General features: G+C 34.3%; 1 protein-coding gene across 6 annotated transcripts in view; it reads right to left on the bottom strand.

The window, feature by feature from the left end:
- Positions 1 to 13,850, bottom strand: part of LOC128237392 (synaptotagmin-7-like) — a 226,040-nt gene that overhangs the window by 41,863 nt on the left and 170,327 nt on the right. For 5 of the 6 annotated variants that reach the window (XM_052952894.1, XM_052952893.1, XM_052952897.1 and 2 more), the window contains 2 exons: positions 9,848 to 9,971; positions 6,254 to 6,644 (listed from right to left, as the gene is read on the bottom strand). In XM_052952894.1, coding sequence (XP_052808854.1) covers positions 6,254 to 6,644; positions 9,848 to 9,971 — 515 coding nt within the window. Of the gene's footprint in view, positions 1 to 6,253; positions 6,645 to 9,847; positions 9,972 to 13,132; positions 13,201 to 13,850 lie in introns of those variants that run through there. The other variant, XM_052952896.1, reaches the window with a different exon arrangement.

Below are 13,850 nucleotides of genomic sequence, written 5' to 3' on the forward strand. Positions count from 1 at the left end.
ATTTCCAAGTTCAGCTGTTGATGAGGTCTTCCACAGAGTCTGATACAGCACTTGTATTTTTCTAAATAACTCGCTGGTTTCGAATACGGAACGAATTGGAAGCCATCTTTAGTCGGCCTGGCTACCTTGTATCCGAATTACAAGTACCATGACAACACCTTTTTACCATAATACTTAAAAAGGCGAGGAATTGCCAGCGCATGTATATGACGGACTCTGGTCAGTTTGACGGACAAAATGGCGGATAGCAACACGGCTTATCAGCCCTGCATTCTGATTGGCTGATAGGACCTGTCAATCAAATCCTGTCGTAAGGTCAATTCTACAACTATACTATCAAGTTTAATGTAGCCTTTAACCATCTTTAAGGCCCAATTCTACAACTATACTTTCAAGTTTAATGTAACCTTTAACCATCTTTAATAAAGGCCCAATTTTACAACTATACTATTAAGTTTAATGTAGCCTTTAACCATCTTTAAGGCCCAATTTTACAACTATACTATCAAGTTTAATGTAACCTTTAACCATCTTAGATAAAGGCCCAATTTTACAACTATACTATCAAGTTTAATGTAACCTTTAACCATCTTAGATAAAGGCCCAATTTTAAAACTATACTATCAAGTTTAATGTAGCCTTTAACCATCTTTAATTCTACAAATATACTATGTTTATAATGTTTTTCTTTCCCTGAAAACTTGACGGTACATATGCAGAACACATCATTTAATACCAAAGTGTTTCCAAAAATGAGATAGACTCTCATCTGCTTTGGCATCTTGGTCCCTCTGGTAGAAAACCACTTATAAATAGCATCTTAAGAGTTGTCCAACAACTACATACAACATAATGCTAAAGTACATGCATCATAAATTAAATACAAGGAAGAGGTTAATGCATTTTCCACATTTGTGCTCTTTGAGGATCTTTGCTAATCAATCAGCTTCCACGAAGCAGACACATTTGTCAGAGAAACAGGAAGAACAATTGCAACACTATGTTTGACAAAGGCAGATTGGGCTTCACTCCTCCAGCAAAACGATGACAACACGCATGGTACTTCTAGCTAATAGACTCCAGACATAACAAAACATAAACCATTCTCTGGTAGCAATATCTTTTTACCACAAGCTGGATTGTCTATGCCCCAGGGAAATTGTAAATATATGAACAAGAAACATCATCTGGAAACATAAGAAAGATTTACTCAAGAATTGCAGACTTTTGCAGAAACAGAACTTGCAAAACATCTCTTTATTAGATGGCCTGGCCTCTAAAACTGAATAATTTTATTAACAAAATGCAACAAAAGTGCTGCGAGGTGAATGCCAATTCTCATCTTCTATATTTCAGTTGAAAAAGGGGCATAACTCATTCAATATTAAATCCAGAGTAATGTGACTTGGAATGCATTTTGGGTACAAAATTACTCCTTTGATGAATATCCCATCAACCGATGGGGGTAAAACTCCCCCTTTGGCTTCAAAATTTTGTTTAAGTCACACTTGGGGATGCGACGTGGTCAAGCCATAATGCAGCCATTATAGGGCGCGGGCAGACCTTTAAAAACCTCAACATTAACAACTTGGAATGCATGTGTATATTGTCTTCGGCAATATCTGTATTAAGATTAATTTGCAAATGTAAATGAACAATTTTTAAGTTATGGCCAAGGTTAACATTTTTGTACTTACGGTACATAATGACATAGACAACCACACCAGAAGCACCAAGGCTAGGATTACCACAACTGTGGACAGTATTTGATCTTTTAAACCTACACTGATATCTTTAAACTAAAATAAACAGACATTGTTTTTTAAGTACCCAAACCTGAATTTCAATCTTGCTGAACTTCCAAGAAAACTTAAGTAGATTACACGTTTCTCTTCTCTCATTTTTCCTGAAAGAAACTGAAAAGAAATTTTCTCCAAACAATTCCCTGGATAGCATATATATGCGGTGAAGGTGTCAAACGAAACTAAATTTTTTTCTAGAGGTTAAAATTTACCAGAGGCAATTAAGGAAGTATATGATAATGTTTTCAAATATCCTCAAGACAGTTCTTCATCTAATTGTAACTGCCTATGATGTAATAAAAGAACAATACCCAGAACTATAGGACACAATGAATAACATTGATAACAGTAATTAAATCATATCTCATTTCTTGATATGTCAACAGTAGTTTTTTTCAGCAAAACTGACAGCTTTGACTTGATAAAATAACCGTGGTACAAGGATTGATAACATTTGCAGAAAATCACATTAAGGAGAAATGTCAATACAAAGAATGGGGTCATGATTGACTAGGAAAAAATATCGCAAAATGAAGAGTGTCACATCGAATGGGAAGGGAGAGTCACAAACAATATCAAACATTTTAATTGCAAAGTCCAATTATCATTGCCTTAAATCAGACCAATAAATCTGTTAGTTTTAAAATGGATATTATAATTACTCAGAAATATCAATTGAAAAATCCCCCTATCTTTACATCTGTACAATAGTCTGACGTTAAAAGCTCTAAATTCTGATTTCGGGTTTAATCTTGAACTACAGAAATCCAGCTCTTGAAATAGCAATACTGCCCTAAATTTCTTTATCCATATATTTCTGTACCTATACATTTCTGTGTCTATATATTTTTGTATCCATGTATTTCTGTATCCATATATTTCTGTATCTATATATTTCTAATCTATCTATATATTTCTGTATCTATATACTTCTGTATCCATATATTTTTAAATCTATTTATTTCTGTATCTATATACTTCTGTATCAATATATTTCTGTATTTATACATTTCTTATCTATCTATATATTTCTGTACCTATATATTTCTGTATATATATATTTCTGTATCTATATATTTCTGTATCCATACATTTCTGTATCTATATATTTCTTATCTATCTATATATTTCTGTACCTATATATTTCTGTATCTTTATATTTTTTTATCCATATATTTCTGTATCTATACATTTCTTATCTATCTATATATTTCTGTATCTATACATTTTTTTATCCATCTATATACTCCTGTATCTATCCATACATTTCTGTGTCTATATATTTTTGTATCCATATATTTCTGTATCTATACATTTCTTATATATCTATATATTTCTGTATCTATCTATCTATCTATATATTTCTGTATCTATATATTTTAGTATCTATAAATTTCTGTATCTGTTCCAAATAACATGTTCAATAATCAGGTACACACATTTTGTTTAAAAAATTATATACATATTTGAAAATTTACAAAATCCCTTTTATGGGGCAAAATATGATATAAGACAGATCCCTGATTCTGGTCTCTGCAAAATCATGTATGCTCTGTTTTGTCCCTGAGTTCTGCATGGTCACAGTGACATAATACATCAGTTCTGGAACATTTCAAGGCCTCATTTATTTCCCATGACAATGGCAATTTGTCTGATTTGCATACAAAAGCCATTACTATCTCCAGTAAACAAAATCAGAATAATCCCCTGATTATGATGTAGGTTAATGAAAGTGGAATTTGCATATACAAGTGAGGCTTATAGTTAATAATGTATCATACCATTATTATTATTAAATAAATAGTTATAACCGGTTCTACAAATATATTTTTAACTAAATCTTCATGAAGGGACATTAAGACCAACACCACAAACATTATCATAAATGGGTAAAAGATACTTGTTTGTTTCAGTATAAGATCAAAATATATTTCACTCAATACATTTCACAAGTGCAAGTGGTGTACATGTAGGTAAAATATATTGTGATCTTAATTACACAGAAACAAACACTTTTTCTGTTATTATATGCTTAGAAAGGATATAACAGACAGTTAATAATTTATTGTAGTTTTTCAAAAAGCCACTCTAAAATGTGTACAAGTGTAATATTATTTTGTGGTGATGATAAATAGATGTGAGAGCAGGAACAGTGAAAATATTGAATTGATATTTTCACTGCCTGAAACACTGGATAGCAAATAATAATATGTCAATTTAAAAAAAAACAAGAGATGTTAGTGAAACATTTATGCCCCCTTGGGAGCCAAATTGTTAGTAGGATTTGGACACTTAAATAAAATATGGACAATCAGAAAACCTTTTTTCAGCTTACAGTCACACTGACCTTGACCTTTGACCCACTGACCTCAAAATCAATAGGGTTCATCTGCTGGTCATGACCAATAAGCCTACCTAGTATGAGGTCCCTGGGTCAAAGCGTTCTCAAGTTATTGATCGGAAACCGTTTTTCATGTTAAGGTCACACTGACCTTGACCTTTGACCCACTGACCTCAAAATCAATAGGGTTCATCTGCTGGTCATGACCAATACACCTACCAAGTATGAGGTTCCTGGGTCAAAGCGTTCTCAAGTTATTGATCGGAAACCGTTTTTCATGTAAAGGTCACACTGACCTTGACCTTTGACCCACTGACCTCAAAATCAATAGGGTTCATCTGCTGGTGATGACCAATACACATACCAAGTATGAGGTCCCTCGGTCAAAGCGTTCTCAAGTTATTGATCGGAAACCATTTGGTATTCCGACCGACCGACAGACAGACCGACCGACCGACCGACCGACATGTGCAAAACAATATACCCCACTTTTTTCCCAAAATCAATAGGGTTCATCTGCTGGTGATGACCAATACACATACCAAGTATGAGGTCCCTCGGTCAAAGCGTTCTCAAGTTATTGATCGGAAACCATTTGGTATTCCGACCGACCGACAGACAGACCGACCGACCGACCGACCGACATGTGCAAAACAATATACCCCACTTTTTTCAAAAGGGGGCATAAAAATGTCATACATATATTTTTTGCTATTATTTATAATTCACAACTTTTTTTATCTTTCTTCTAAATGCCTTATTTCCATTAATAATAGATTTTAAATGATACTAAAATCCCATTAAAACCAGCACTCCATCCTTAAATGGTGAACAGTCTTAAAACTGAAGCAATAACACCATGGGGGAACTAATACTTCCATGATATTGGTGTTATAAATCATAACATCTTACATGTTAGGATTTTCTCTGAAATAGTATCAGATGTTTTCAAAGGAAATATGATATACTGTAAAAGATTAACAGTATTTTTTTTCTTGTTTTAAATGACTCTGCAATATTTCTACTCATTGTTTTACATCAAGGAAATAACACTATCTTTCAAATAAAAGACAAAGCTTTATTTTAGATTAATATAATAGAAGAATGCAAAATATTAGCTTTGGAAGATAATGGAAGTCTGCAATATAATACCATTGTCTAATGATATTTAATTTTCTCTTAAAGGGTATTGGACTGAAGTGAACTTCAAATATTCATAAGACCATAATTGAAATGACAATCACATACAGCCTTAAGGTTCAATAGTCTTAGCAACCCTAGAGAACATTCAAACATAGCTTAAAGGTTCAACATCCTTAGTAATTCTAGAGACCTTTCTCAAACAGCTAAAAAGTTCAATAATCTAAGCAATTCTAGAGAACATTTGAACATAGCATATGGTTAAAGTATTTTAAGCAATTGTAGAAAACATTCACACACTGAGCTTAAAGGTTCAATAGCCTTAGCAATTCTAGAAAACATTCACACACAGCTTAAAGGTTCAATAGCCTTAGCAATTCTAGAAAACAATGTGACACACACACAGCTTAAAGGTTCAATAGCCTTAGCAATTCTAGAAAACATTGTGACACACACAGCTTAAAGGTTCAATAGCCTTAGCAATTCTAGAAAACAATGTGACACACACAGCTTAAGGTTCAATAGCCTTAGCAATTCTAGAAAACAATGTGACACACACACAGCTTAAAGGTTCAATAGCCTTAGCAATTCTAGAAAACATTGTGACACACACAGCTTAAAGGTTCAATAGCCTTAGCAATTCTAGAAAACAATGTGACACACACAGCTTAAAGGTTCAATAGCCTTAGCAATTCTAGAAAACATTGTGACACACACAGCTTAAAGGTTCAATAGCCTTAGCAATTCTAGAAAACATTCACACACAGCTTAAAGGTTCAATAGCCTTAGCAATTCTAGAAAACATTCACACACAGCTTAAAGGTTCAATAGCCTTAGTAATTCTAGAGTACATTCCAACTTTTCTTACATTGAATATCTATCTACGGTTTTGAGCCAAAGCCTGTTGTAGGCTGCAGTTCAGTGATGTTCCATGCTGCAATTGGATAATATTAATGAAATGTTATCTCACCTTCAAACAAAAAGCACTCGTTCCATCTCGGATTCAAGTTTTTCTTTTTCACTTTTGTTAACAGTTTATGTTTTTTATCCGGTAATAACAATATTTTCACATAAGGGTCACTAGTTCCCGTAAAATCCTTTGCAGGCAAGTGTTGAGCTTGTAATATTTTCAAAGTCAACGTCAAAGATTGAAAATCGTAACTAAGGGCGAGCTGTATTTTTCCAAGTTTATAGTCAATGCCGTCAATCGGGACGGCCTCAATTGGTGCCCCAACTCCCTCCTCTTCCCCGTCTTCCATGAACATGGTGGCCAAGTTGCGTACCCCCTTCCACAGACTGTCAGTGTCCCCACCAGTGTCACCATTGGCTTTTGTGGAGTTGGCTTGCTGTTCAGTAGGGGGCTGAAATAGTTCACAGTCTCATGGTTATGCTTGATAATGGTTGGCTAATGGTCTTTAATTTATAACTATATTCTTAGAGCATTTAATTCAATATAAGAATTTCATGTTTTGATCTTCAAGGTCGCTGTCTGTTCTTTGCAATTATTTACAAAAGCAGTTTCTTAATACATTCATGCATAAAATTACAAAACATAATGTGGATTTGAGAACAGTATTCAGTGTTCATATCAACTGGTTTTTCCAGCTGAAGGGGCAATCCACATGTGCATGGTTCCTCTAGTTAACATATCACTGTAAAAGTGGTAAGTTAAAAACTATTGACTTTAATGACATTGATTTTTTTTATATTTGACCTAGTGACCTAGTCTTTTATCTAATGTGGCCCAAAACCTTAATTATTTAAGACAGCAGGTAGACAGGTATTTTGACAAAGTTTCAAAATAATTGGATAAAAAATATTGTCTTAATGACTTAATAAAAACTTCCTAAGATTTGACCTTGTGACCTAGGTTTTGACCTGAGTTGACCCATATTCATAAATGTTCAAAACAAAGTGTAAAAAAGTGATCTTACAAAGGACTTTATACATTTGGATAAATTGCATTGACTTTATGACATGGAATAAAAACTTCCAAAGATTGGTCCTAAGGTGACCTGTATTCATAAATGTTCAAGAAAACATGTAGACAAGTACTCTGACAAAATTTCATAACAATCGGATAAAAACTTTTGACTTTATGACATGGATTAAAAACTTTAACACAGATTTGTCTTTTACAAGCCAAGTATAACCCACCAGTGAAATTTCATGATCCACATTAAATCAGTTATTGCAGACAAAGTGTTTAAAACACTGTTAACCTTGGCCTGCTGAAACCATAACAATAGTGCTAATGAACTGAGCGCTGGCAACCTACTAAAGTTTCATAGTGACAATTTTTTTTAAGTTATTGACACAAAAAAGTTTCATGACACTATTGATCATTACCATTTTAATAATTTCATACCATTTCGTAAGGCAATAAATTCTCAGGTAATTTCCAAACAATATGTTCTGCGGGCCAGAAAATTACCCAAATTGGTACCTCTTGATATTTTCAATTTTCTATTGAAATAAATCCTGCATTATAATGTAAGGGAATTTTAATCATGACAGAGAATGAGATTTGAAGTAATGCCCAATAAACTACGCGTTTTATCCAGTTTCTATCAGAAACAATGCTATAGTTTTCCTTTTTTGTTCCCATTTTAAGAAGAATTTTCCGGGAAAAAAATACTTGAGCAAAATAGATTTCATTAATCAAACAATGAAAGCCAATTTCTTCTACATAAGGCAATCTCCGGCTCATTTATTGAAGATTCCACAAAAATGTCTTTTTCCCTGGCACTTCCGTAAATGTGAAGTAACTATTCTATGCATTAATGTTTCAAGTATCTATAGACTAAAAGAGAAAGCTTTTTTTCTTGAAGTTTCATTTTTTTTTTTAAAAAGGACTGTTTCATGAAGTGAGCAGTGTAAATGAGTCCCAGAAGCCTTGTTTATTAATTAATTTTAATACTTTGAGTACTAATTTGAGTTCATAATCTCCTTATTGCCTTCTAACCTAAAACCAAGTTTCATAAGCTAGTTTGCTTTCTTAAACAGATATTGTATAATCCAGATTTTTGTGAATGGCCATTCATGCTATTTCTGTTACAATACCAACTGACATATTTTTTTGAAATGATACCAAGTTTCATGAATCTAGCTTTCATATTTTTTAAGTTTTGCCATGATCCAGTTAAAAAATGTATTATCTTCACTATTTTCATTGCCATAGCCGCCACATTTTTTGTTGACATAAACATAAAACAAATGAACAGTCTCCTAATAGCACTTTAACCAAGTACCAAGTTCCATAAACCTAGCTTGTACACTTCCTGAGATATCACAGGATCCACATTTACAGGACAAACAGATGGACAGATATCACAGGATCCAGTATTATCTGACATACAGACAGGCATCACAGGATCCAGTTTTACCAGGCATACAAATGGACAGGTATCACATAATCCAGTTTTACCAGACATACAAATGGACAGGTATCACATAATCCAGTTTTACCAGGCATACAAATGGACAGGTATCACATAATCCAGTTTTACCAGGCAAACAAATGGACAGATATCACAGAATCCAGTTTTACCAGGCAAACAAATGGAAAGATATCACAGAATCCAGTTTTACCAGACAAACAAATGGACAGGTATCACAGGATCCAGTTTTACAAGGCATACAAATGGACAGATATCACAGGATCCAGTTTTACCAGGCATACAAATGGACAGATATCACAGGATCCAGTTTTACCAGACATACAAATGGACAGATATCACAGGATCCAGTTTTACCAGACATACAAATGGGCAGATATCACATGATCCAGTTTTACCAGGCATACAAATGGACAGATATCACAGGATCCAGTTTTACCAGGCATACAAATGGACAGATATCACAGGATCCAGTTTTACCAGACATACAAATGGACAGATATCACAGGATCCAGTTTTACCAGGCATACAAATGGACAGGTGTCACATAATCCAGTTTTACCAGGCATACAAATGGACAGGTATCACATAATCCAGTTTTACCAAGCATACAAATGGACAGGTATCACAGGATCTAGTTTTACCAGGCATACAAATGGACAGATATCACAGGATACAGTTTTACCAGGCATACAGATGGACAGATATCACAGGATCCAGTTTTACCAGACATACAAATGGAAAGGTGTCACAGAATCCAGTTTTACCAGACAAACAAATGGACAGGTATCACAGAATCCAGTTTTACCAGACTTACAAATGGACAGGTATCACAGAATCCAGTTTTTACCAGGAATACAAATGGACAGATATCACAGGATCCGTTTTACCTAGACATACAGATGGACAGAAGGTAAACCCTATAGTTGCCTTCAGTGAAACTGGCAAGGCGCTCAAAACCAAAAGCTTACTAATTCTGTAGACTTTAAGTTTAAAACCTAACACACAACATATAGCCATGTGTGTTTATTGAATGATTTACAAGGACATGTAATATACATTTGCTATCAAACATCTTGTTCTTTCCATTGGGGAGTTGGTATTTTTTTTAGTTATGTTTCATGTTTTTCATGGTCTAAGTAAAGGAAGTATATCAAGACCATTACCCTCTGTGCAAGTGACTGGTATGTTTGGTCGCGCCGTGAATGTAATGGCTCGTTCAGGGCCGTGCTGGAGGACCGAGGGGGCTGCACTGTCTCCGTGACAACACGACGCTCAGGACGCTCAAACCTGCAAATGTATAACATGGCTATCAATGTACATTCCATTTTCAAGTTGTGTTATAAAGTATGGGCAGGATTTTCAAACCTTCAGAAACACAACAAAACTGTTAATCGGAAATAAGTATCATGCAATACAGTAGGGAACTAGTGTTATATACCTTAGAAAACAACATACATTTACACCCAATGAAATTGCAAATATGCAATCATTAATTTCTAGGCTTAATCATTCAGAATTTCAACTTCTGCGGTTGTTTAAGGGTGTGCCCATTGCCAATCATCCGATAGACAATCCCTGCGTCAGATTTTGTGCTGACAATGTGTCAGTCAATGAAGCGGTATTCTAAGTGAGTTAAATGACCTGAATTAAAATCTTAATGATTAAGAAGAGCTCATTCGCTACACTCACTCTGCCCATTCTTAATCATTAAGATTTTAATTCATGTCATATAACTATTACTTAATAGTTGAAGAGGAACAACATGCTTGACCTGAACAGACCATGCAAGACATAAAATTTTCTACAGTTTGCACAAAATTGGTTCAATAACGTCTGAATGGTAGACTTGTAATGAGAGACAAGAATCCAATCTGATATTTCTTGTGATAGCGGGATGTTGTAACACATGGTCATGCATACTAATGACTAATAAACCACTCAAACATGAATTCTACATATTCAACAATGTAACAGGCTGCTGTTTTCAGGGAGTTCAGGATGCAATTTACACTTAAGTTTTCTATAATGGAAAACTTTGCCACAAATGTTATTAAACCAATAAAATTCCAAATTATTGTGTAGACCAATATAATATGAACACTGTTTTATACTGCAGATGAAGATCTGAGAAAGGCCAGAAAACTGAAATGTCTGCAATAGAAACTATGAAAATAACATAGAATCCATTATTTTCCATTATTTATTATATCAGTCCAAACACAGTATCAAATTAAAACATGATTGGATATTTAAGTATGGGCTTTACTGATGTATGAGACTGAAACCCCCATTTTGGAACGCCATATTCGGGGAGAACTTAGGACTCCAGAGGGGGATATGCAGTAAGTTGAAAATTTGGCATCATTCAGAACATACACTCTCAAAACAGTCGAATATTATTTGTCACGCAGGGTTTGGGTAGAAAATTGAATACTCGGAACTCAAAAAACGAGTGGCTGAGTCACTCTCATATTTAGAAAAGTGAGAAAACAGCAAAAATGATTTATGAAAGATTGCATTCAGGCATTGAAGACTTAAAAGTCCTGTTTTGGGCACATCGTAAACCATCATTAGTTGGTTTCTCTTCTGGAACATACTGTTTAGGAAACACTACCAAGAATAATAAAACTACATTTAACCAACTCTGAGGAGTTAGCATTATAAATACTGCACTTATTGTATAATCACAGAAACCAATGGCTGCAGGGTTATTTTTGAGGAGTTTTTGAACGCAAATTCCAAGGTCAACATTCCCATCCAAAAGAACTCATATTTCAAGATCAACATTCTATCAAAAGAACTCAAAATTTCAAGGTCAACATTCTATCCAAAAGAACTCAAATTTCAAGATCAACATTCTATCAAAAGAACTCAAATTTCAAGGTCCAAAAGAAATCAATTTAAAGGTCAACGTTCCCATCTTAAAGAACTTAAAATTCAAGACAAATTTCCAATCCAAAAAAACTTAAATTTCATTCCAACATGGAATGCCAACTAAATTTGCCAAACAAGTGAAACACTTACAGTTTCACAAGAATTCAGTGCCATCAATCAATGAGTCCCAGCGTTTATATCAGGGCAATCAAACAATGCCAAGCCAGCAGAATTCATGAAATCTGATTACCCAGGCATCAGCTACAAATGAAGTCCAAAGACATATTGAATGTCTAACTAGAGGAACTCACAGATTCACATGATTCCTGCAGCACTGTTGCCTTTGTTTTGTTGAAGCTTGTTGATATTTGACATGAAGATGTGCATGAAAGCAGAAGAATTAATTAAACCTGGCCTGCTTGTTTCAAAAGAAATAAAAAAATCTACAATCAATAAGTCAAAGTCAGGCAGATTAAACTCAAAGACTGCTTAAAGTCAGGCAGATTAAACTCAAAGACTGCTTAAAGTCATGCAGAATACTCAAAGACTGCTTAAGGTCAGCCAGATTAGCATCAAAGACTGCTTAAAGTCAAGCAGAAGACTCAAAGACTGCTGGAAAAAGTAGAATCTAGCAATTGACCAGACTGCCTCTAGAAATGACCTCATCTGAAGGCTAATCCTGACCTCTAACAAGAGAAAAGCACAGACTGTCTCCGGAATTGACCAATCTGAAGGCTTCTGGTTTACTTCTCGATAAGGAGATGTACACAAATGGAGAGTCCACACTCATTGTATAGACACCTCATAGTAACCAAAGTGGAAGAAAAATATTGAACCAAATCTGCGAACGTGGATTTCAGCCTTTTCTATATAGTACTTACTGCCTGAATTATTGATGCCATCATTTTTTCATGGGGACTCCTAATGTCATTAGGTAACACCCTACCAGTTATATATGAGATAACACCAGACTTGGTAATGATTTTATGTTTAATAGAAAAACAACTGGAAACTGTTCTGACCTTTAATATCTGTTACATTGAAAGAATATACGTAATTCTTACATGTGTTTCGATACAATTGGAAAAATCCAACCCGAGGGCACGTGTGAGAGCTGGTTATGAGGTTTGCAGTGTTTACTACTATGCATTGTGCCCAGGGATGGATTTTTCATCTGCGCCGGAAATGCATGATTGTAACTTTTTTGGCATCCCTTTAAATTTGATCAAATTCAACATAAAAAACACATTTTTGTATATTTGTCTAAAAAGCACATGGGTCAGTGTTAAGCGCAAAAAAATTAAATCAAATATAGCATCATTACTCTTAACTCTTTCCTTCAACAAAACTCTGCTAAAATATTCTTTCCTAAAATTTGCTCAAAAACAAGTTGCAATGGATAAATGTTTCATATTGTGGAACACGTAGGTTCCATCATTCTTTAACTGCCATCTTATTTTTAATACTTTCTTCCTCATTGAAGGAGAAAATATCCATCTATAAAGCCTAGTATACTCAAATGCAAATAAAATAAAATCATTACAAAATTTATTAAACTAAATAAAAGTATTTACATTTGGCCAATCCAATGACTACAGCAACACTGATGTTCCATATCGGTTTCCATGACAATTTCAACAATGCATTTCTGAAATTTTCATTCCTATTAAGAATTTACTACAAACTCCATAACATTCCCCTAACACATGTTTAAGTTATAGTGACTGAATGAAAAAGTTAATCAAATGACTATAACACTATAAACCACCTCAATAAAGTGAAAGGAGCTTTAACTAACTAGCAGTTTAAGTGTAATTAAACACAGTATATTCATGGTATAAAATGTTAATATAATTTAAAGGCCAGTCAGTATCAGCATCTGTTTCCAATGAATTTTCTAGTGTTTCCTTTATCTGTTCATATCTTATTAACATGTTCGATCTGTCACTATTTTCTCTACTACATAAAGCAAGAAATGTCTTCAAAATGTACAAAGTCTTTAAAATATATTCGTGTGTCACACAGATCAAACATCCTTTTTACCAAAAGGTCATTATCTAGTCCACACTGCAGACTCATGCTCTTTTAAATTGCAACCTTATATATTACATGGTTTTACCACCTGCAGTCTGGTTGACCATTACGTGAACAATAATCCCTGGATTACAACCTGCATTTTGGTTGTCCATTGTGTGAACCATGATCCCTGGATTACCATCTGCAGTCTGGTTGACCATTGTGTGAACAATGATCCCTGGACTACCACCTGCAGTTTGGTTGGTCATTGTGTGA

The sequence above is a fragment of the Mya arenaria genome, chromosome 6 (genome assembly GCF_026914265.1).
Source record: "Mya arenaria isolate MELC-2E11 chromosome 6, ASM2691426v1".
Lineage (NCBI taxonomy): Eukaryota > Metazoa > Mollusca > Bivalvia > Myida > Myidae > Mya > Mya arenaria.